This window comes from Ictalurus punctatus, chromosome 17 (genome assembly GCF_001660625.3).
Source record: "Ictalurus punctatus breed USDA103 chromosome 17, Coco_2.0, whole genome shotgun sequence".
Taxonomy (NCBI): Eukaryota; Metazoa; Chordata; class Actinopteri; order Siluriformes; family Ictaluridae; genus Ictalurus; species Ictalurus punctatus.
In genome coordinates, this window is record NC_030432.2 from 19,366,345 (window position 1) to 19,391,599 (window position 25,255).

Here is a 25,255-nt window from a genome sequence, read left to right on the forward strand (position 1 = left end):
CCTTCACTAAAACTGACAGACATGTGGAACACTCCTTCACTAAGACTGACAGGCATATGTGACAAACCTTCACTAAGTCTGACCGGCACAGAGGCCACGCCTCCTTCAATAAGACTGATGTGCACAGAGAAGTATAGAGAGAAAGAGAGTGAGAGAAATGCTCAGACATGACTTTTAGCTTATTGGACACAGTATTGCTAAATGATCAACTGAACAGAAGGTTTAAGTAGCCTTATACAACAGCACTGCTGAATGCTCAGTTCTAATTGGTCAAAGGGCATTGAATCATTTTCTGTAATAGTCATTTCTGTACTTTCTGTAGTAGTGCAGCTGTAAATCACATGTTTATATCAACTACAAGGCATTTATTTCTATATTAACAGCTAATTCACTGGGAAATGTTCCACGTAATCTAAGAGCATTATTAACAGATTAAAACACGTGTTGTCATTTAACAATGTATAATTGTCGAGTCTCCAATGATAGCACATTTTCTGCGTTTCTAACAAGCTGCATTTTTTTTTTCATATTAACTTTGTGAGAAAAGACTTAACCTAATCTTTTAAAAAATTTTTATTTAGTCAATCAAGAAATCAACTGTATAGCCGTGATACCGTACGTGATAACAGAATTTTTCTTGATGTTCCACAACATTAAATATAATTATAAATAGATTAAAAAGTATGACTTGTCTTTCTTTACTTAATAAAAACTATAATTGTTGGCAAATCGCTGAGGAATAAAATGCTCGAAGTTGCACTCTTATAGAAGCGTGATCGACATCGCAGGGCAACAGGAACGCTGTTTCACCTAAGGTCGTATCATACGGCCTCGTCGTTCTTTATTATCCTAATGGCACACTTTATTCCGTACTTGTCAGGTTAAAAACTGGCTCCTTTCGCAATGCGATATTCACCCCATTTACAGGAAACTGCTTCTTCTCTTCCTCCAGTCAAACCCAGCAAGCTCCAGCAGAAAATGATGGCTAATATGGGAGCCCAGAAAGATATGGGAACGCGAGTCTTCAGCGGAGAGATGACTCTGATAGATGCCCCGTACAAGCGTGAATACGAGGACCCCAGCAGTACGGAGTTCCGAGAGACAGCCGATGCACTTCAGAACATTGTGAGTTTCTGTGATATCACTCCAGTGCTTGACAGCGATGAACCCTCAAGTACATGCTGAAGCCCTGAGAGTGAAATAAACCCAGTAAAACCTCATTATACAGAAATACAGAATGGTCCAAAATTCAAATAATATCGTCAGTGGTGGTCCTACAGTGGTGTCTTTCTATTGATTGACGGTTTACCTGGGGGTGGGGATGGGTGAGGTGGGTTAGTGCCCTATATGATAGTCACCAGATAAAGGAGCAACTAACTATAATGCTATTCTCAAGGCTTTGGTTTTATTTATGAGGTAAACCTGCAATCTGTGTGTCAGCATCTATTTAATTCCAGCAGAGGGCGCTACAGTTATTACTTAGGATTTGTGGCATCCCTTCTTTTTTTTTTTTATTACATACTTTATTCTGGGTCACAAGCCATATGGATTAAAGATGAAAAGGGTAATATATTTATGCATATTAATACTTTTCTGTAACATGAACATCCTTTGGAAGCAAAAAAAAAAAAGAAGACATGTCTTTGACCCATATACATAGAAATGGGTAGAATATTATTATTATTATTATTATTATTATTATTATTATTAATTGTGCTACTAAAATACTACTGGTGGAAAAAATACTAATTATACATTATTAATAAAATAAAATAGTTATAATACCTATGACAAAAACGTCCTTTCTTATAGTCAGGAGACTGAATTAAATAGCAATGTTTTCATTTGTTTGAATTGAGAGAAAATGACAAGTTGACTATCTGCCATGACAGTTTAGCAGTATGTACAATGCTGATGTTTCACATCACTGCGAACCATACTTTGCGTTCTATAATGAGCTCATAGGTGGAGTTACTACTCTTCTGCTCTTTTGCCTGAACTGAGTGAAAGGTACACGATGAGAAAGGGGTTCACGTCTCAAGGCGAACACGTATAAACACTGGGCAAAGATTATTTTAAAGACCAGCTTGTTCTGATTTTCCAATCCTGACAGTTTGGAGAGTTTTCAGATGTACTCGGAGTGAGACAACTCCTATTCAGATAAAAGCATTTAAAGACAAAATTTTGAAGAAGAAAGCTCACACACTCCTTAAACATTCAGTATGTGACATTAAGCATTCAACATAGGACTGCATACTGTAAAGAGCACGTATTGAAACACTGCAAGACAGTACAGTAATGACTAAAATAGGACAATAGGCACATATACAGGCGACTATATATGTGGGCGTCTGTGGGTTGGCGGGTTGTCCACTAATCGTAGGGTTGACGGTTCGATTCCCGGCCCACGTGACTCCACATGTCCTTGGGCAAGACACTGAACCCCAAGTTGCTCCAGATGGCAAGTTAGCGCCTTGCATAGCAGCTCAGCCACCATTGGTGTGTGAGTATGTGGGTGAGTGAGAACCAGTGTAAAGCACTTTGGATGAATGCGCTATATAAGTGCGCCATTTACCATTTAGGGAAGTAGTGCAGCGCCGGTGCAAAAAGATATTACAATATAATAATACATGCTGCAAATGTAAACATTACATACTACATGGCAGCAAAAATGCTGGTGGTCAATACAGTATTTTGTAGACATCCTTACTGTGTGTGTGTGTGTGTGTGTGTGTGTGTGTATGGGTTGGTGTCAGTCCAGTCTCTGGGTATTGAGGAGTCTGATGACTTGTGGGAAGAAGCTGTTGCACAGTCTGGCCGTGATGGGCCGTATGCTTCGGTACCTTTTTCCAGACAGCAGGAGGGTGAAGAGTTTGTGTGAGGGGTTCCTGAGGTCCTCCACAATACTGGTGGCTTTCCAGATGCAGCATGTGGTGTAAATGTCTGTGACTGAGCAAAGAAAGAGACCCTGATGGTCTTCTCAGGTGTCCTCACCATACACTGCAGGGTCTTGCGATCCGAAACGGTGCAATTTCCAAACCAGGCAGTGATGCATCTGCTCAGGATGCTCTCGATTGTCCCTCTGTAGGATGTGGTGAGGATGGCGGGTGGGAGATGGGCTTTTCTCAGCCTTTGCAGAAGGTAGAGATGCTGCTGGGTTTTGTTGGCTTTGGAGCTGGTGTAGAGGGACCGGATGAGGTTCTCTGACAGGTGAACCCCACGGAATTTGGTGAAAAATTCATTATTAATTAGCCATATATATATATATATACATATATATATATAAAATATATTTATATATATAATATATTTATATATATATATTTTTTTACTGCTGTAGACAGACTGAACATTAGCAGTACACTGTGATAGATTAAAAAAAAAAAGTTTCTTCAAAGTTTTCTTTGTATACGTAGTTGTATAGTTTGCAAACCTTACTGATGTTCTGTTGTAGTTTTACCATTAAGAGCTCAATAATTTAATACATTTGTAAACCATTTGAATTTATTTTTTTATTTATTTTTATTAGTTCCCCAGCAATAATGTTCTCTGGTTGCTGATATTCTAAGACCTTGGAATCATAAGGATATGTGTGTTTTTTTTTTTTTTTTTTTTTTTTTTTTTTTTTTTGTGGAAAGTTTGAGGTTTGATATTGATGTTACTGTATTAATAATATGACTGTGTTACTTGCATGCAGCTGTTTTGTAAACTCAACTGAATATAGTATGCAAGACATATTACTGTCAAAACTAAAGATCTATAATTTATTATTATTATTATTATTATTATTATTATTATTAAGATTAAGAATGATGATTTTAAATACAGATACGTATTTCTAAGGTCTGTATTTTCTTAGACTGCTCCGGATCAACATAAAAAGTCTGTGAAATTGCAACTCATTAAATGTGCTTAAATTTTCAGAACAAACAGTGGCAACTATTTGTTGAAAAAAAAAAATGGCAGTTAAGAATATAAACCACTTTCTGGAGGTTTTGTAGGAAGCATGAAGCTAAAAAAAAATAAAATCACGGTGAGATGTCTAGCTGTAGCTTAATGCAGTGTATTTAATCAAGAACACTGAATACTGGAACAGAGGAACTGCATGAGAAACACTGACCTAGTGACAGGACCTGTACTGACCCCTAATGATTTCCAAATAGCATTTAGAATTCATTCTGACAGTGCTAAATTACATGCGCATTGTTAGCTGATCACCTAAATTAGCCACCTTTCCCAGCACAAATGATCTCTAAAATAGCAGTAATTATCACTGCTCTTAGTAATTATTTCCTCTCAGTGTGAATATTTCCTCTAGTCAGAGGAACGGTAAGGAGACATGGTTAGGATTTGTGAATGGAGAATCTTCAAGTTACCATTCTTAAGAAGAGAGAACGCGAAATTACACAAGAAGACCCCACCCTCGGCCCCGCTACACACTTCCCTCACCGAGCGCTTGGGAGATCTCTCATTTATTCACAGAAAAGCAGAGTGTATATATCATGCTTGACACACAACAGAGACAATGGGCTAACTATTTATTGGCTAGGCGGAATGGCATATTTGCACTTTATTTATGGACTTTAATATTGCGAATTCTTTATATGTGCGGATTTCTTGCATTAGTTAGCATGTTCGCCTCACACCTCCAGGGTCCGGGGTTCGAGTCCCACCGGGGCCATGTGTGTGCGGAGTTTGCATGTTCTCCCCGTGCTGCGGGGGTTTCCTCCGGGTACTCCGGTTTCCTCCCCCAGTCCAAAGACATGCATGGTAGGCTGATTGGCGTGTCTAAAGTCTCCGTAGTGTATGAATGGGTGTGTGAGTGTGTGTGTGTGATTGTGCCCTGCGATGGATTGGCACCCTGTCCAGGGTGTACCCCGCCTTGTGCCCGATGCTCCCTGGGATAGGCTCCAGGTTCCCCGTGACCTGAGAAGGAGTAAGCGGTAGAAGATGGATGGATGGATGGATGGATGGATGGATTTCTTGAGTTAATACTGATGTGTGGAGAAAATTTCATGTGAATAGCCTCATTGGAAATATATTTACTGAAAAAAATGTTGACGTGGTCAATTCTTATTTCCCCTGCTGTATATGGTTTTGAGGAAGCCATAGGGATATGAGTAAGTGTTATTAGGGAAGGTATGTAAATGCACGCAAATGGTATCCGTGGAGATAAAGGAATGCACAGATGGTGAGGGGCTTTATCTGTCTGTACCTGGTTCCGGAGAGTTCAAGGTGTTAACACAGGAACAAAGAAAGTGTTAACAAGGGAACAGAAAACACAGTAAGATTTATCAGAGACGCTGTGTTTTTATTTATTTATTTATTTATTTATTTTTATATATATATTTTTTTGTTTGTTTCTAAAGCTTTCTGTTTAGCTGAATTCCGCGAAGTGCACTTGAGGTTCTCTCAGCCCATGCTGACTTAAGAGTAATTTGTCAGCCGTTTTAACATGTCAGCATCTTCAGTGTTGAAAAGGAAAGTGTGTATGCAACAGGTATCGTGCGTATCTGTTTTTTTATTATTATTATTTTATTTTTATTTTTTATTTTTTTATTATTCCTCTGTGATCTACTAGCTGACACACACAGATGGATGTGCAACATGAACAGGCTCCATAATGGACTCCATTATGCTGATGTTCCATTTTCACAGCCATCTGCGATTGCTTAAAAATCTTGAAGTGCTGTTGAAGTGTCTGTGGTTTGAATTCTCATGGGAAGGCAGGGCCGTGTTAGGAAGGCGCAAGGGATTTCTCTACTCGGAGTCTAACGGTTCACCTTTTAAAGGCTTCAGAAGTTGCGTTTTGGACGATTTTATATGGCCATTTTACAATCAAGCATATTTTAGTACCTGGAATTTCAGTGTAAGTTGTAGTTTTTTTTTTTTTTGATTGGATGACATCACGGTCCTAGTCCTGAAGGGCTAGAGTCAAGGAGAGCACTCCTCCTAACACACTCACTAAACCCAGTAATTAGCTGCTGAGGTGAAGCAGGTGCCTTTGAGCAGGGAAATAAATGATCAAACTGTGCTGGACTGTGGTCCTTCAGCACTGGATTTAATGACCCCAGTTATAGAGGCTGCTATCATTCGGTTGCACATTCTGGATTATGAATTAAATGTTAAATTGCTCTATTCTAAGACTCCTCTAGTTTACCTGGTTTTCATGTAGGCACGTGCTGATATCAGACTTCTAAATTTTCTTCTAAAATTCCTTTTTATCCTCAGTACGGCTCGCTGTTCTAGAGAGATAACATATCTCTAGCTTGTGATAGCAGTGAAGATTCTGAACATTTATGACTTTCACATCTCGTCACAAATCCTGTCAGCGTGGCCCATGGTAGCCAGATAGCTAGTGATAGCAATGAAAATGCTAAACATTTATGAATATGGCTTAATTCCTGTCGGGTTAGCTCACGGTAGCTGGTTTATGTAGTTCAGCAGTGAACATTAAGATGATGTATTAATATAGCTTCGATTTTTCTTCGACATCATTTCAGATTAGCTTAATGTTATCCTTCTAGCTAGTGTTAGCAGTTTAGTTTATGGACATTTTTATAAATATGGCTTATAGAAGTCTTCACAAAATTCCAGTAAGGTTGGGTCACGTTAGCCGGCGTGTGCAGCTTAGATGTGGAAAATTATGAACCTGTATTAAGGTATCTTAAATTCTTCTCAGAAATCCTTTCAGATTAGCTAATGTAAGGTTAGCTCGCTGTCGCTAGCCGGCATCATTTTGTTTCATTACTGGAATTATTTATTCATTTTTGCGATGGCACATAACTAACAATTTTTTTTTTCTGTCTTTTTGTTTCATGGCTTCTCCATTGTAGTTTATGCACACGCATCAGCGTGTCATATTTTAACTTTGTTAGTTAATTATTATTCGCTCGAAATATATTCCCAGTTTTTATGAAGCCTCGAAGCAGCGCCGAAGCAGCGCTGATGCACCGCGTGCCAGTGAGCAAACCCCACAGAAAAGAAACTCTAATTACGCTCTTCACTTTCTGGAGCACAAAAACTGCAGGAAAATGACCGTCTACGTGATCAGCCTTGAACATTTTCAAGTGTATACATTTTTTTTTTTACTTTTTCTTCTTACATGTGCTGTTGAATTGTTGATTCTGATCGATCAGAAGGTGTTGATTCAATTTTGCGCTGAAATGCTAACCAAATGCACTCGTTTTAATACTATATGTTAACATCTTAGACAGGAATTTATGTGGCGGACGCTCGAAATAAACGATTTTAGAAAAGCATTTATATTTATTCATTTAGCGGACGCTTTTATCCAAAGCGACTTACAAATGAGGAAATACAAGCAAAGCGAAATACCAAGCGGAGAACAATTTTTAAAAAAGTAGTGCTACCGTACAAGATCTTTTAATTAAGTTCTAGAGAAGCAAAGTGTGCAGAGTCGATGTGTAAGTGTTTATTTTTTTACATTAATAATGTGGGGTTGGTGTTTTAGCGGTTAGTTACGTGCTCACGGAAGAGGTGGGTCTTTAGCTGTTTTTTGAAGATGGAGACAGATTCTGTGGTCCGGATTGAGGTTGGAAGTTCAAAGTTTTCACCGCATTTTGCGACAGGACACGTACACACACGGCAGTGGGTGAGCGTTTGACGGCAAATGAGAGCACAGCTGCGTCCGAAAGCACATACTTACCTACTATATAGCAGGGAAAATACATGCATCTCTGCTATGTAGTAGGTAAGTACGCGGTTTGGGACGCAGCCCACGGCTTCAAGCAGTCGTCTATTTGCACGTACAGCACGACAAATAATTAACCGCACTTGAAGCTTTCGTAAAATGAAAAATAAAAACACCCAAAACTGTATACGCTACCATAACGAAGACCAGCCGTATGTCGATACGTGAAATCCTGGAGGGAACTTCGGACGGTGTGGCGCGGTGACGTAATCACGTGTGCCATTAATCGATCTGTGTTCTATAACATGTAAAACGGGAACATGAAATGAATATTCTAAAAGCGCCTCATGTAAACACCTTAATCACAACATTGTCTTATTCAGAATAAGGTTAGTAATTAGATTACCGCTGTCCATGTAAACGTGCTCTATTGATTACTTTCCGATAACAGCATGGCCCCAAGTCTTTAATTCCTTGCATACTGAACACTGCACAGTGGTGGTTTATCTGACTGTTTAGAAGATTTTTCAGAGAGATGTACTTTTGTCATGTCGCTGACCGCAGCAGTGTGGTTGACGTTTTCTTTTCAGTGGCTTTATTTAAGAGTGATGATAGTTATAGGTCACTAGCGTATTTTAGTTAAAGAATCTAAGTTTGATGTTAGCTCAGCAGAATTCAACACACATCACTCATTTTAACATTACTGCATGTCTTCCCAATAATGTCTCCAGATTCACTGTTAAAGATTTATGGCTAGCTGATCATGCTCTTATCGCATGCGGCTTTTGTGCTGCCGCAGTTTGCTCTCTTTAACATGGACTCTTTCATCTTAAAAAGGCCGGGCTTCAAGCAGGCTGCGCTGTAATCTGATGTGTTCTGACATGTATTTGGGGGGAAAACTATAAGTAGGATTGCATTAAACCTGTCAGTGGAGATCTGATGGCTTATGTAAAATTTAAACCGGGTCTTGAAATCCATCAGCATCAGGGTTTTTTTCCCCCCTCTGGTTCTAAATGAGGTTAATGCAGTAGAGTGGTGAAGCATTGGGGTAGTGTGGGGGACGTGGAGGTGAGCGCTTGGACTTGCATCTTCATTTTCTTAGAGCTGAGCCTTGATTTTCAGAGCTTACAGAACCTACATGGTAAATATCATAAATTAGGGATTAGGAGTAATGCTAAAGTGCTAAGCCTACAACATTTCTTTATTGAGCCTTATCTGCAACTTAAAAGGAATCTACATCGTTATTTAACGTATGTATTTTCATTCAGGGGCTTGGTGCTGATTTCCTCAAAGTGATTTTCAAACTATGATCAAGTTTGTGGATAGATATGGTACTGTATGTGCCATAACGAAATGGACATACACTCACTGAGCACTTTATTAGGAACACCGGTACACCTATACGTTCATGCAACTATCTAATCAACCAATCGTGTGGCAGCAGTGAAATGCATGATCTCATGCAGATGCGGGCCAGCAGCGTCGAGTAATGTTCACATCAACCTTCAGAACGGGGGAAAAAATGTGATCTCTGTGATTTTGGCGTGATTGTTGGTGCCAGACTGGCTGGTTTGAGTATTTCTATAACTGCTGATCTCCTGGGACTTTCATGCGCAGCAGTCTTTAGAGTTTATTCAGAATGGTGCAATAAAGAAAATAAGATCCAGTGAGCTGCAGTTCTGCAGAGGGAAACGCCTTGTTGATGAGAGAGGTTAACGGAGAACGGCCAGACAGGCTCGAGCTCACAGAAAGGATACAGTAACTCCGATAACCACTCTGTACAATTGTGGTGAGCGGAAAAGCATCTCGGAATGCACAGCATGTCCAACCTTGAGGCAGATTGGCTACAACATCAAAAGACCATGTCCGGTTCCACTTCTGTCAGCCGAGAACAGAATGCTGAGGCTGCAGTGGGCACAGGCTCAGCAAAACTGAACGGTTGAAGACTGCAAAAACGTAACCTACTCTGATGAATCTCAATTTCTGCTGAGGCGCACAGATAGTAGGGTCAGAATTCGGTGCCGTCAGCATGAATCCATGGACCCAACCTGCTTTGTGTCAACAGTCCAGGTTGCTGGTGGTGGTGTAATGGCGTGGGGAATGTTTTTTCTCGGCACTCTCTGATCCAGTTAATACCAATCAATCATCGCTCGAATGCCAGAGCCTATTATGAGTATTGTTGCTGACCATGTGCATCCTTTCATGGCCACAATTCACCCATCTTCTAATGGCCACTTCCAGCATGACCATCCACCATGTCACAAAGCACAAGTCATCTCAAACTGGTTTCATAAACATGACAATGAGTTCAATGTTCGTCAGTGGCCTTCTCAGTCATTAGAACTTAATCCAATGGAGCACCTTTGGGATGCAGTAGAACAGGAGATTCACAGCATGGACGTGCAGCTAAAAAAATCTGCAGGAATCGTGTGATGCTCTCATGTCAGCATGGACCACAATCTAAAAGGAATGTTTCAAACATCTTGTGGAAACCATGCCATGAAGAATTGAGTTTTGAAACTAAATGGAGGGCCTGCCCAGGATTGGTATTGTGTTCCTAATAAGGTCTGTAGTTTATCAGAACTACTAATATATGTAGTAGAACATGTCCAATTTCACCATGTGTGGAAGTGATCTGCTCTATCTGAGCATTATTTTTTTTTATTATTTTTTTTTGGACCTAGTCTGGATGTTTCCGATTTCACAGTGAATGATCTGAGGTAAGATTGAATGCCATCTGGATTTATGGAGTGAAAACGACGTTCAGCTACAACTGGCTCGTAAAATCAAATAAATAAATAATCTCCTAAAGAAAGGAAAAGATTTCTAAGCAAGTAGAAGCAGACTGGAAGACCTCACCAACACAGCCAAAGTTGAATAGAAGTAAAGAAACCTTTTAGAGCACTGATTTGCGGGGGCGGGGGCGGGGGGAGATCAAATATAACTATAAATCTCCTGAACTGAGTTTTAATACAATATTAGCATAAAAAAACATTAGCAATCATAGCGCAAGGCTTGATAAAAAGCTTAAGCAGTTCTCATGATTAGAGTTTTATACGAACACATAGCTAAGACATCTTTACTCATTACCGTGACGGTGTTTGTGTCCTTTCTTTAAGTGTTTTATGTGTTTTTAGCTCCATCCACAGTGCGTCCTCTGTTCCCTTGAGGCATGTTGCCTGAAATGTGTGCAATCTCTTTTCAATCGTACAGCGCGCTCTATAGGTCACATACGACCAAATTATGTATTTCCATATAAACCCCAGTCTGAGACTTATAGTCCAGCATTTTATTCACTTTATTGCTTGGAGCGAGCCATCACTTCAAACCCACGCTCAGATCGCATTATACAGCCGGGGGGAAAAACTGGCAATGTCAGCAAAACCATTTTGATTTCATTGCTCTGTGTGTGTGTGTGTGTGTGTGTGTGTGTGTGTGTGTGTGTGTGTGTGTGTGTGTGTGTGTGTGTGTCCCTGATTTCATTTAGGACTGGGTTTTACTAGCATCCTACATTGAATCGGAAAACGTGAATAAAATGGCTCATATCAAGGTTTATGAATTTTAACCACCGGTGTCGCTATCGTGTTTGATACAATTATTCATATCACTCCCAAAATCGATACTGTCTTTTTTTTTTTCTCTCTCTTCCCCCCCCCCCCCCCCCCCCCTTTCAGCTGAATAAGACAATCTCCAATGACGCTTTTCTCTTCAAGTACTACAATCAGTCTGTCATCTCTGCCTTCAGGTAAGACCGGCGTGTGAGCAGAGCTTCCCAAAAGCCCCTGACTCCTGATATAACTCACGAGGTGATCAGTGCTAAACCCTGATGTGTATTCATCAATGCAGTTTTACTGTACAACAATTACAGATACGTTATTGGTGCTGATATGTCTATGGAATCTTAATCTTAGACTTATGCAGCTTTCTTTTTCTGCCGTCAGTAGAGGATCTGAGCCATGCACATTGGCATCAAGTTAGATATTCTGGGGGAAAAAAATAGTGGATCCAATCAGAGCAGTATTTGGGTTTATGTGGTTTATCAGAGTTTCCATCACGTATAAAGTTTGCAAAGAGCTTTACAATGCTACGATGTCGGAGTAGTGCACAGATTGCAACATGTATTAATTATTATACCCCAGCACTGTTGAATTCTCAAAGATGATTGGTAATGAGGTGGTGATTAATTTCGTATAAGCATGAAGTTTATATAAACACATTTACATTTATGGCATTTCGCAGTCACCTTTATCTAGAGTGACTTACATAATTGTTTATTTAATGCATGGTTAAAAAAAATCATGAGCTGCTGTTCATTAATCGATCAAAAACTGTAACTGCTGCGGTATAAGAGGAATAAAACACCTCATGTCCTGTTATAGGAAATGAATCCACTTCAGGGTGATAACAGACCACCATCCCATGTGTTCCTTTCCCTATACCAGCACATCCTAAAGCATTTTACCGCCTACCTACAATGTGGATGACCAAAAGTATGTGGACACCCGAGTAATCACATCCGTGTCCTTGTTGAGCACTCGTCAGGCAAGGCTTTAAACCGGATTGTAAAGCGTGGCTGTGGGGATTTGTGGCATACATTTGATACGTTTGGAAATTTTACTACTTCAGCATGCCAGAACATTAGAGGCACAGAAGTGTCTAGAATGTCTTTGTAACAGTTTAACCCACATATAGGTGTGTGGGTTAGGTGTCCACATACTTTTGGCTGTAGAGTGCATGTGCTAGCGTTATGGTTACTGATTAGCGTTATGGTTACTGATCTAAAGCTGTATATGAGTTGAGGTACACACAGTGAGGCTTTAATTCTGATATTGTGCACTTCGATATTCAGAAATCAGACATAACTATAGACTGCATTAGGTAAAATTAATGATTACGTCTGTGATGGTTAGGTGGGTTCTTCGTTTAAATGATTCCTGTCCATGTGCACTAAACTCCTCCCCCAGGATCTATAGTGGCCTGTATAGTCTCTATATCTCTAAAGAAAATGACTGATAGTAGGCACATCCAAACACAAGCAAGCATTCCGGACAGGAAGTCCATTTTCCAAACAGGTTGTCGACTTAATACACTTTTGCTAAGGCCACGACGTAATCCAGTATTGTTTTTTTTATATATATATCATGTTCTACATATCTTCCAGGTTATTTGTACAAGTAAGGAATTAAAAAAAAAAAAAAAAATCCACTATAGCAACTTTAAGCGCTATTCCGAAAGTGCTATGGGTGGAGTTTGAAAACAGAGGCATGTCTCAGTTAATGCATGATTCTGACCTTGATTCGATTTTTCTTGTGTGATATGGGCGTGAGTGAGGAGCAGTATTAAGTTCATCACCATCAATATGTCAACATAGACCAAGTAGCAAAAAACATGGAAGGAAATTCGCGGCTACTATTAAATACATAAATATGTATTCTAAAAATGATACATTTTGAACTTCTACTCGGAATACAGTCTACTGTGACTAGAAAACTGCCAAATATACGGAAGAAATGAATCGGTGTGTAGTCGTGATTCTGACACCGCTAAAAGTCTCTCCACATGTGTGTAGGGATGGTGTGACCGCATACCACTGGATACGTTTCGATGTTCCTCCAGCGGACATGGAGCTGCTGCCCAAGCTGACAGCGGATCGCGTGCTGGAAACCCTTCGCCGAGGAGTCCGTCAGGAGGGCAAACGCAGCATGCAGACCTTCACCATCACCGACATCACTGCCTCGAGTAACACACACACACACACGCACGCACGTACATGACTATGGCGCTCCCTGAATATTTTACTGAGCCTTTATTATAGCTCACATTTTACAGTCACAACAGAATGTACAGCCCAATACACACATACTCTTTTTAAATACAGATTAAAACTGTATTTACATTGCTTTTTTGGCTAAGGCTTTTATTGGTCTTAAATGCATGTTTTTTATTTAAATTTTTTTTTTTTTAGTTTTATGAATGTTTTATTGCAGGCTTTTGCATCTAATCAGTTCTTTTATCAGGCTTTACACAAGGTGCACGGAATTAGCTTTTGGAATTTAAGAAGCTCTTTTTGTTGTTGAAGTGCTTAAAACATCTTGTGAATTAAAGAAAGACACTAAATATGTAACAGGATTTTGTTCAATCCATTATTTGGACTTCTATCATCCCCTTCTGTGGATTTTCCTATAACAGCATTATGAAACAATATTTTATTCCATACTATATATATATATATATATATATATATATATATATATATATATATATATATATATATATATATATATATATATATATATATATATATATAAAGCTCTTGTATACACAGCTTTGCAAAACCTCAAGGATGAATTTAAAGAAGGGAACCATTTTTTTAATCGACAGTGATAAGTAGGTTAACGAACACTACACCTTACTTTGGCTCATCTCACGATCATATTTGAAGTTGCTTTGTACAGTTCAGAGAATTATCCAAGACAAGGTTCTGACTCATTAAACCAGCAGCAACTGCACATCACTGCGGCATAGGAATAAAAAAAGATCCTCCATAAAGTGTTTTTTTTTTTTTTTTAATAGCGAATGTACCAGGTCTTTTGTTGTAGCGCTGCAACGATTATACGTCTTAGTGAGGTCAGCATTTTCTTTTAACACCGTTGACCATCATCTGTCAGCTTCCACTGTGGACTGAAGTCTGAAATGATTTGTGATGGGGGGGGATGCAAATGCAATCCTGCCTGAAGGGGAAACGCCAGTAATATCGAGTCCGTAATCACTGAATGAAAAATCTTGTAAAAGACTTAGCGCTTGAAATGTCCTGAACTGTCCCGGAATTCGATCACTAAGCATCCGTCTAAAGCACTAAATTGATGTCGAGCACCCCGTATCGGAAATGAAAGTAGCTATTGAAATAAAGTTCATGTTTAATATTGTTGTTACTAAACGGAATAAAAATAGCGTAAAGAGGTCAGACTCTGGCCTTTAAAAGTGCAGGGACATGCACATCAGCGTAAATACAGTACGGTGTGGATAATGAGAAGATGATGAACGCATGATTGAGCTGTCGACTTCTGCAATTTACAAACGACCATCAATCTGGGGAATGAAAAGGTCAGAATGTACTTTCATTTCCCTGTGCCGGAACGCCAGGGTTTCAATAACCCCCCCCCCCCCCCCCCCCCCCCCCCCCCCCCCCAATCTTTAGTGAGGTGAAGTGAAAAAATGTTTCATCAGCATATCATTTCACACAGTAGAACTGCACTGCTATTTGTGAGACTGCTATCATCTGGCGCCGTGAAGATTTACCCTTGTGGTGTGAAGTGATTAATATGATTGTGGTGCTAATTGTGTTTGAGTGTTAATAAGGGCTTTTTTTTTTCCTGCTCGTAATACACTAACAAGCAGGATTGTTGTATTATTTTTCTTTTCTTTTCTGCCGTATTCCACAATTCAGTACCAAATGGTTCCAGTTGTAAGGGCTTGGGAAGCTGTCCAAAACTGGACCCATTAGGAACTAGTACGTGTGGGTGTGGCTAGCAGCTCCGTTTGTTGCCGATCGGTTATGCAGAGCGTAGAAGGTAGAAAATGCAGCGTATGAAAGGAATGAAATGGGATGAGGCATCCTGTTATTGGAAAAACCCATCAACGTTGAGGTGATGCGATGCAAACTGAAGCGAAGAGGAATTACTGTTCCCACCTTGAATTCGATTCTTTTCCAATAACAGCCAATCCCAAAGTGTTTTATTCCTCTTATACCACAGCGTTTCAAAAATAAATAAATAAATAAAAGGCACATTGTACTATTTATCACATTTATAATTACGCTTAATGTCGTTAACAGTCCATGAAATATGTCGTTTCCTGTTTCTTGTACTTTCAGTATGTCTCCATTTTGAGTCATTTTTAGAAAGCCACAATGCAGTGTCTCAGGGACCTGAACTGCTTACATTATATTTGCTGTGGGAGATGTTTGTTACTGTCAATGCCAACCAGGGTGTGTGTGTGTATGTGTGTGTGTGTGTGTGCACTAAGGTGAGATGAGATATTAAAAGATTTTGGACAGGCGTATAGGAAATGTTGGGAAATTGGACAGAATGAGTGCAGAGCTCCACTTATGCATCTCTCTCTCTCTCTCTCTCTCTCTCTCTCTCTCTCTCTCTCTCTCTCTCTCTCTCTCTCTCACTGTGCAGTTACAGACCCCCGGATGGCCAGGAACCCGAGAGCCCGTGAGTAAAGCGTGTCCTATTTCAGTCACTGCTGCTCTGCAATTTTCCACCTGGCTTGGCAGCTTCTCTCCTGCCAGTCACTGAAAAATGGCTGCCCTTTTCCATTCTTTTAGCGTTTTCCTGCATGAACACGTAAAACACGATGCACACGTTCAGCCCCAGCGCTTACTCCTGCATGCGTGACCTTTTACCTGCACGAAGGACATGGAGGCCCAATCTAAGTTCCAGACACACCTACACTCTTCAACACAGAATTCCTTCAAGGATTCTGTGGATGGTTACGAGTTTTATGGTGCTTTCACATACGTAGTGTGAAGTCCTTCTTCGTCAAACCTTGGTGCATTTTTCATCATTGTTGTGTACGAATGAACCGAACCAGTCACACTCGGGTGTGGAGCAAAACGTCCGGTCCGAGAACATCCGCGTGAGATACGGTTCCACCGCAAAAGCAGTACGTTTGCAGTTGGAAAGCGATTCTAACCTGAATCGACCCCAAAACAGGAAATGAAGCAAAAATGCTTTGTGCTTTGGGTTGTTGTTGACGTTTTTCTGCAGATGTGAGCTGCGAAAAAATCGCAAACTGAGTTAAATGACAGAGCTGGTGCTGTAAAAATTCGGTGTGTTCTGGAGAATCGGACTGATAAAAAGAGAAGATTAACAAACGGAGAAACTGAACAGTACACAAAATGTTTTAAATGGAAATTTTTGTATCTGTTTTTTTCCTTAGATTTATATAGCGCATTTCTAGGCACTCAAAGCGCTTTACATTATACGGGGTGGGGGAATCTCTTCAACCACCACCTGTGTGTAGCGTCCACCTGGATGATGCGACGCCAGCCACAGTGCGCCAGAACACCTACCACACACTAGCGACAGGTGGAGAGGAGAGTGATGTAGCCGGTTCAGGGATGGAGATTATTAGGGGACCATGATAGATCCCCACAATGGGGGAATTTCTCCAGGACACCTGTGTTATCCCCCTACAATTTACGATAAGTGTGCTGGGATTTTTAATGACCACAGAGAGTCAGGACCTCGGTTTAATGAGTCATCCGAAAGACAGTGCTGTTTTTACAGCTTAGTGTCCCAGTCACTATACTGGGGTATTAGGGCCCACACAGACCACAGGGTGAGCACCCCCTGCTGGCCTCACTAATATCACTTCCAGCAGCACCCCCTGCTGGCCTCACTAATATCACTTCCAGCAGCACCCCCTGCTGGCCTCACTAATATCACTTCCAGCAGCACCCCCTGCTGGCCTCACTAATATCACTTCCAGCAGCACCCCCTGCTGGCCTCACTAATATCATTTCCAGCAGCACCCCCTGCTGGCCTCACTAATATCACTTCCAGCAGCACCCCCTGCTGGCCTCACTAATATCACTTCCAGCAGCACCCCCTGCTGGCCTCACTAATATCACTTCCAGCAGCTCCCCCTGCTGGCCTCACTAATATCACTTCCAGCAGCACCCCCTGCTGGCCTCACTAATACCGCTTCCTTAGTATTCCCCTGGAGGTCTGCCATCCAGGTACTGGTACCAGGCTCAACCCTGCTTAGCTTCAATGGGAAACCAGGTGAGAGAAACAGGGAGATATGGCTCTGGCAGATATAGTGATATATCTCACTGCTTCTCTCCATTTAGTGACATATTAAGTGCATCTCCAGGTTCTCTGTGCTCAGGTGATTTTTACGATTTCTACACACCATTAACAATGGTGTGTTTACAATTTTCTGTTGTTGTATTGTTGACCAAGGAATCAGCCATAAATTTTTTAATTTTTTTGCATTTTTGGTTTGTTTAATTATGTGTAGTGAGAAAACAAAGCAAGCTAAATCGCAAACGAAACAAAAGCGTCAATTTTGCTCTCGTTCGGACTAAGGAACAGGATTTATTGTTCTCTCTGATAGGCACACCCTTTGTTGTTTGGTGACCGGAGTACGTGGAGTACCCGGAGGAAACCCCAAAGCAAAGGGAGGACATTCCCCCCACACATGGGGTGGAGGTGGATGTCGAGCCCCTACCCCAGAGGTGTGAGGCAAACATGCTAACCACTAAGCCACTTTGCGCCCACAATCCAAATTTCATGATTATGCAAATTGAAACTGTCTGAAATTTGCATAATGAAACCTGATTGGCTCTTACATTTTATGAGGCAACAACACCGACCTGTTTCACGTTTAATATTACCTCAAACTTTCCCAATGAGTATATTGGCTCCTGTTTCTTAAATAAAAAAGGCAAAACTGCTGTATTTTCATACCGTCACCAAATCTGTGCACTCAGATTATTTCAAACGAAAGGATTTAATAATAAAAACACAGTTTAGGGTGTTTGTCATTTAACTTGACCTGCTGAGCGATCACTGCCTTCAAGATCATCTGTGTGTACTGAATATACAAAGTCTGACTGCAGTTAAACTCTGCCAGAGTGTACATTTCTATCCAGGGTTAGTGTTTTTCAGTGAACGCCATGGTGATGTCCTCTTAGCGTGCCGTTACTCAGAGTGAGAAATGTCTTTCTCTCCAGCAGCGGAATGTTTCGTCCGTCTGGAGGCTACGTCCAGCATCCAGAAGTTCCAGTCTCCTGGTTACCCAGACAAGTATCCAGTCCAGACACGCTGCCAGTGGCAAATCCGCGCTCCTAAAGACAAAGCCATCCTGGTCAAGTTCCCTGTTTTCTACATTCAGGACTCATGCTCCAGCGACTACGTGTTTATCTTCGACTCTCTCAGCACCGATACATCTCACGCCATCACGCAGTGAGTAGACATTCCTCAGCATGAGTTTTGCAGCCAAGTATACAAACAGAATGGCCCGTTTTTGTAGCATGACTAAATTCCCTGTCCATTTTACTTAGTATTCAGAGTCGTCTTATTGATTTGTCGTTGCTCTTAAAGGCTTAGCTGGATATGTCACCGAATTCCTGATCGCAGAGGTTTTTTATTTTACTTTTGTAAATTCACGATATACATGTTGGCCTATAGCCTGTTCTTTGCAGTTTTTTGTAAAACAGCCGAGCTGCATTTTAAATGTACGGAAGGTCCTTATAAAAAATGTAGCACACGACACTGAATTATTGAATCTGTTTGGTCAGAAGGTGTTTGTTTGTTTATTTATTTATTTATTTATTTATTTATTTTAATATTAGATCTGAAAGTGGCTGATGAGCAAATCATGCATTTCTATTAATGCACTCTAATATGTACATTATATGTGTAGTTTCCATAGTAACGCGAAGACTAAATCTAAATAAGCAGATTCAAAATGTTGAATCGTTTAGGCGATGATATTTTCTGTAAGATGTTTTCTTTAACCTTTTGGAAGCAGTCTCCAGTGTCAGCACTTTGTTAATGCTGTAACCTCAAGTTTTCTGACACTGAAAACTTCTCTTCAAGCGAATTAAGAGCTTGTGTGGGAGCAACGGTTTATAGCTGCTCTAATGTCAATGATAACAGGAATTTATTCATTCAGCAGACAGTAAAAGTAAGAAAGAGTAAGTGTATATGATGATGCAGCAGCTAGGTTTGAGTCACCACATTATAAACACATGCCAAATTCTTTATGTACTTGATTTAAGTACCTCATCAATCAAGGTCGTGTCATTTTTTTTCAGTTTAAAGTGCTGTAATATTGTCATTTTATTATAATAACACAAATGTAATGGAAATGTACTGGAGAAATGGTAAGTAAATGATCGTATAGATTTCCCTGCTACTTTACAAAATCATTTTAGTTGAAAATGAGATTATTTTGCTCAACACTGTTGCTCAAAGCAAATGTATGAAGATTTACAGCATGCGTGAACGATATGACCAAAAATTCATATCACAAGTCTCGAAGACATTTCTACGATAGACAAAATGTAATGATGTATAGGTTTGTCTCCGACTAGCAGCAATACACTAGTGTTCTTTTTTTTTTTTTTTTTTTTTTTTTTTTTTTTTTTTTTTTTTTTTTAAAAGGTTTTCATGATTTATATTATTTACATTAATTTCTGTTGTTTACTAAAAAACATGAATGTATTTTATTCATTTTTTTTTTAAATCACTGAAAAATCTGTAGCACTTTTTAGTTTAATTTTACAATTTTAAAATGAAGTGCAATATTTTGACATCGAATCGGCTGCTTCCGTTCAGATTGTAATTAAATTATATATTCATATTGAAAATTCCAAGGGGTTCACAAACTTTCAAGCACCACTGCGTGTTCGTTTGTGTGTGCTTGCGTATACTGTCTATCTATCGAAAATTATTGTATATAATAAATATTAATATTAATACAATGTACACGCACAGTGGTGCTTGAGAGTTTTTGAACCCTTTTTCTTTGTCTACATAAATATGACCTAAAGCATCATCAGATTTTTCCTAAAAGTCCTAAAAGTAGACAATTAGACAAAATTAAATAAAAATGATTATACTTGGTCGTTTATCTATTGAAGAAAATGATCCAATATTACATATCTGTGAGTGACAAAAGAATATGGGCTTCTTAGATTAGCAGTTGAAGATCAAATTGGAGTCGAGTGTTTTCAGTCAATAGGATAACCGTGTGTGTGTATGTATGTATCAGATATCATGATATATAGACCATTTACTTTTTTAGTTACATTGAAGTTCCAGTTCAGGCACCAAATTCTCTACTCTTTCGGCACTGACAGGAATTGTGGTCAGCGCCCCCCGACTAACCCCCTGGAAGTGATCTCCTCTGGCAACTTTATGCTCATCAACCTCATCACTGATAGTATGATTCAGAGACCAGGATTTGAAGCCCATTACCGCGCCATCCCCACCATTACAGGTATTATTAATACATCACCACACATTATGCTCCATGTCCTCATTTTCTTTCTAAAACATTTACAGGATGATGAAAAGTAGATGAAAATGCCCTGGGAAGCACTGGATAAACCACTCGGAGGAACTGACCGAGTCAGAATTCACACACTATGCTGACAATGCAGGCATTCTACCTCTGAGTCAGCTGCATCACTCCATTTCATAACTGGTCATGTGGGACTGATTTATCCCCCCCCCCCCCCCCCCCCTGTACTGTTTGTGCGTTACTTATATCGAACGCTATACTTTCTACAATGCTTCGCAAGTTTGCTACTAATAGATTGTCAAATGTTAACAATTCCCCAAGATTTCAGACACATTTAAATGTGAGAAAGGGGTAATAAAGACAAAAAGGGGAAAAAAATATCATAATTATTACTGTACAACAGTTAGTTCCGGTTCACTAATTTGATTGGACGAGCGGAGTTCCAAGAATGCTTATCCACCCATCCATTATCCTTGGTCGCGGTGGAGCCTGGATCTATCCCAGGGAACTCTGGATGGGGTCAATGGGATATTATTATTAGGATATTATTAGGATATTATGGGGTCAATGGTTAAGACGTCGGACTTCTGATCGGAAGGTCTTGAGTTCAAATCCTAGCATTGCCACTGCTGGGCCATTGAGCAAGACCCTTAACCCTCATATGCTCAGTTGTATAAATGAGATGTAAGTTGCTCTGTATATGTTGCCGTAAATGTAAATGGGTGCCAACGCGTCCCATCGCAGGGCACAATCGCACACACGTTCACACTCAACAGACAATTTGGAAATGCCAATCAGCTTACAACTGACTGGGGGAGGAAACTGGAGTATGCTTAGGAAACCCCCAAAGCACAGAGAGAACATGCCAACTTCACGCACACGGGGGATTCAAGCCCACAACCCTGGAGATGCGAGGCTAACGTGCTAACCGCTAAGCCACTGCGCACCCCCCACTCTCCCAGCAACAGTCCCACTGAAACCGTTACTACAGTAGACATCTACAGCAGACAAGCTAAACAATACATTATTTATCAATATAACTTCTGACTTTAACTATAAAAGCTTGTCAGATGAAAAGGAAGCAGGGAAGCCAATTTCACCAAATGCACCTTTAATGGAAGTGTACAAATCATCGTGAGCTAGCTAGCTGACGGGCTATCAGTGAGTGACTCTTCCTTGGGATTTATTTCCATTTTTCCATATTTGGCCATGCTGTGTCCTAAATATCAGCTACTCTATATCAATTTCTTATTTATAAAACTGTTGTGTAAAATCCATATCGCATGTTCTGTAGAGCGAGTTGAGGTCTCTTATCTCTGCACTACTGTAGCTTTAAGCTAATTTGGTATGATTTTGTTCTGTCTGTCCTTCATCGCTGTCTCTTTCTGTAGCTCAGACATGTGGAGGCCTTCTGACCAACCTGTCCGGAAACTTCACCACCCCACACTACCCGAGCTTCTACCCCCCCATGGTGGACTGCAACTGGAACATCAGTGTAACTATACTTACTGTTCTATCATAGCCTCTGCGTCTGCATCTCACTTTATTTGACTTTACACTCGGCTGAGGTGTCGGTGTCTGAAATCGTTTTCCGTTTCGTCTGACGAGTGAAAGATTTATGCGAACACATCCACCTGGGTTACTTTAAACGTAAGTAGATGTGATTTTGTAGTATTACTCAAGAAATTACTAACACCATATTCAAAACAAAATATATGAGCGAACGTGCTGCTATGAAATTGTGTAATTGGAGAGTAGTTGGACAAACTATTGTAATTTACACATTTGGCCCTTTACTCCAATTGTAATCAATCAGCCAAGACTGGATTATAGTTCAAAGTGTAATTAGTTTTGCACTTTGCACTGATGAGGCTAATGGTGCTAGAAATAAAGGACTTCTAGTTTAGCGTCATACATACGATACATACACGGTCTGTGGTTCAGGTGGTAGAGCGGGTTGTCCACTAATCATAGGGTTGGCACTTCGATTCCCGGCCCACGTGACTCCACATCCCAAAGTGTCCTCGGGCAAAACACTTAACCCCAAGTTGCTCCTCATGGCAAGTTAGCGCCTTGCATGGCAGCTCTGCTACCATTGGTGAACGGGTGAATGAGAGCCAGTGTAAAGCGCTATATAAGTGCAGACCATTTACCATTTCCTCATTTGTAAGTCACTTTGGTTAAAAGTGTCTGCTAAATGAATAAATGTAATGTAAATGCGGGGAAAAAATAAACCCAGTATATTAACAATGCACTAACAATGTTGTTTTTTTTTGTTTGTTTTTTTCTAATAAGAAAAATCTAGAAAGAATAGTTCTAGTGTTTTGAATAATCCAGTCATAGTCAATAATGTCGGGGATTGAGCCGCTTAAGCCGCATGAGCTTTGGATAAAAGCGCTTTACCTTTGCAGATCATTGCAGACCATGCAGGCCAATTACATACAAATCATCAGTATAAATTCATCTCAACCATGTTCACTATCTCGATCAGATACTCTATGGCACACTGTTATCTAGAAAACTGAGATTAAACAACATCACACTGTTAATAACTAACAGTAAAAGTTATCTTGAAGCTTTTTAATTTTTTTTTTTTTTAAATATAGATACAGTGAGGGGGGAAAAAGTATTTGATCCCCTGCTGATTTTGTACGTTTGCCCACTGACAAAGAAATGATCGTTCTATAATTTTAATGGTAGATTTATTTGAACAGTGAGAGACAGAATAACAACAAGAAAATCCAGAAAAACGCATGTCAAAAATGTTATAAATTGATTTGCATTTTAGTGAGGGGAAATAAGTATTTGACCCCCTCTCAATCTGAAAGATTTCTGGCTCCCAGGTGTCTTTTATACAGGTAACGAGCTGAGATTAGGAGCACACTCTTAAAGGGAGTGCTCCTAATCTCAGTTTGTATAAAAGACACCTGTCAACAGAAGCAATCAATCAATCAGATTCCAAACTCTCCACCATGGCCAAGACCAAAGAGCTCTCCAAGGATGTCAGGGACAAGATTGTAGACCTACACAAGTCTGGAATGGGCTACAAGACCATTGCCAAGCAGCTTGGTGAGAAGGTGACAACAGTTGGTGCGGTTATTCGCAAATGGAAGAAGCACAAAAGAACTGTCGATCTCCCTCGGCCTGGGGCTCCATGCAAGACCTGACCTCGTGGAGTTGCAATGATCATGAGAACAGTGAGGAATCAGCCCAGAACTACACGGGAGGATCTTGTCAATGATCTCAAGACAGCTGGGACCATAGTCACCAAGAAAACAACTGGTAACACACTACGCCGTGAAGGACTGAAATCCTGCAGCGCGCGCAAGGTCCGCTGCTCAAGAAAGCACATATACATGCCCGTCTGAAGTTTGCCACTGAACATCTGAATGATTCAGAGGACAACTGGGTGAAAGTGTTGTGGTCAGATGAGACCAAAATGGAACTCTTTGGCATCAACTCAACTCACCGTGTTTGGAGGAGGAGGAATGCTGCCTATGACCCCTGGAACACCATCCTCACCGTCAAACATGGAGGTGGAAACATTATGCTTTGGGGTTGTTTTTCTGCTAAGGGGACAGGACAACTTCACCGCATCAAAGGGACGATGGACGGGGCCATCATGGGTATTCCAGCATGACAATGACCGAAAACACACAGCCAAGGCAACAAAGGAGTGGCTCAAGAAGAAGCTCATTAAGGTCCTGGAGTGGCCTAGCCAGTCTCCAGACCTAAATCCCATAGAAAATCTGTGGAGGGAGCCGAAGGTTCGAGTTGCCAAACGTCAGGCTCGAAACCTTAATGACTTGGAGAAGATCTGCAAAGAGGAGTGGGACAAAATCCCTCCTGAGATGTGTGCAAACCCGGTGGCCAACTACAAGAAATGTCTGACCTCTGTGATTGCCAACAAGGGTTTTGCCACCAAGTACTAAGTCATGTTTTGCAGAGGGGTCAAATACTTATTTCCCTCATTAAAATGCAAATCAATTTATAACATTTTTGACGTGCGTTTTTCTGGATTTTCTTGTTATTCTGTCTCTCACTGTTCAAATAAATCTACCATTAAAATTATAGACTGATCATTTCTTTGTCAGTGGGCAAACGTACAAAATCAGCAGGGGATCAAATACTTTTTTCCCCTCACTGTATATTCTACTACTTATAAAAATCGGTTTATTACTAATTGGAGTTACTGAGCCAGAAGATTTCTTTTTGATTAGATACAGTGCTAACTTCATTTCCCCTTTGAATCCAGACACGATCAGACCATATACACAAGATGCTGTATTGGACACTCAGGACTTACACATGCTTTCCTACTGAACGGTGAAGAACCTCCAACATGTGATTCCTGTAAAACAAGAATAACACGTTAAACATGAACTAATGGACGGTCCTGCTCTTAACAATACTAGACAACGCTTTTTTTCTCAGAAAATACGTATTTAGACGTCTTCCAAAATGTCTCACCAGGAATAATCCTGGCGTTTTTATTGAATATTAAAGTGAAGGACTTCATATGGATGCTGCTGAAATGGTTTAAGATTGTATTGTTGC

The 25,255-nt window shown here is 40.3% G+C and overlaps 1 protein-coding gene across 3 annotated transcripts in view; it reads left to right on the plus strand.

Annotated features, from left to right (window-relative positions):
- st14 (ST14 transmembrane serine protease matriptase) overlaps window positions 1-25,255 on the plus strand; it is a 66,877-nt gene that overhangs the window by 18,300 nt on the left and 23,322 nt on the right. For 2 of the 3 annotated variants that reach the window (XR_008398189.1, XM_017491289.3), the window contains exons 3-9: window positions 953-1,125; window positions 11,329-11,399; window positions 13,224-13,393; window positions 15,838-15,873; window positions 18,402-18,633; window positions 20,535-20,674; window positions 22,090-22,193. Coding sequence is in view for 2 of the 3 variants with exons in the window: in XM_017491289.3 (XP_017346778.1) it covers window positions 953-1,125; window positions 11,329-11,399; window positions 13,224-13,393; window positions 15,838-15,873; window positions 18,402-18,633; window positions 20,535-20,674; window positions 22,090-22,193 (926 nt within the window). In the remaining variant the exon portion in view is untranslated. The remainder of the gene's footprint in view (window positions 1-952; window positions 1,126-11,328; window positions 11,400-13,223; window positions 13,394-15,837; window positions 15,874-18,401; window positions 18,634-20,534; window positions 20,675-22,089; window positions 22,194-25,255) is intronic. The other variant, XM_017491290.3, reaches the window with a different exon arrangement.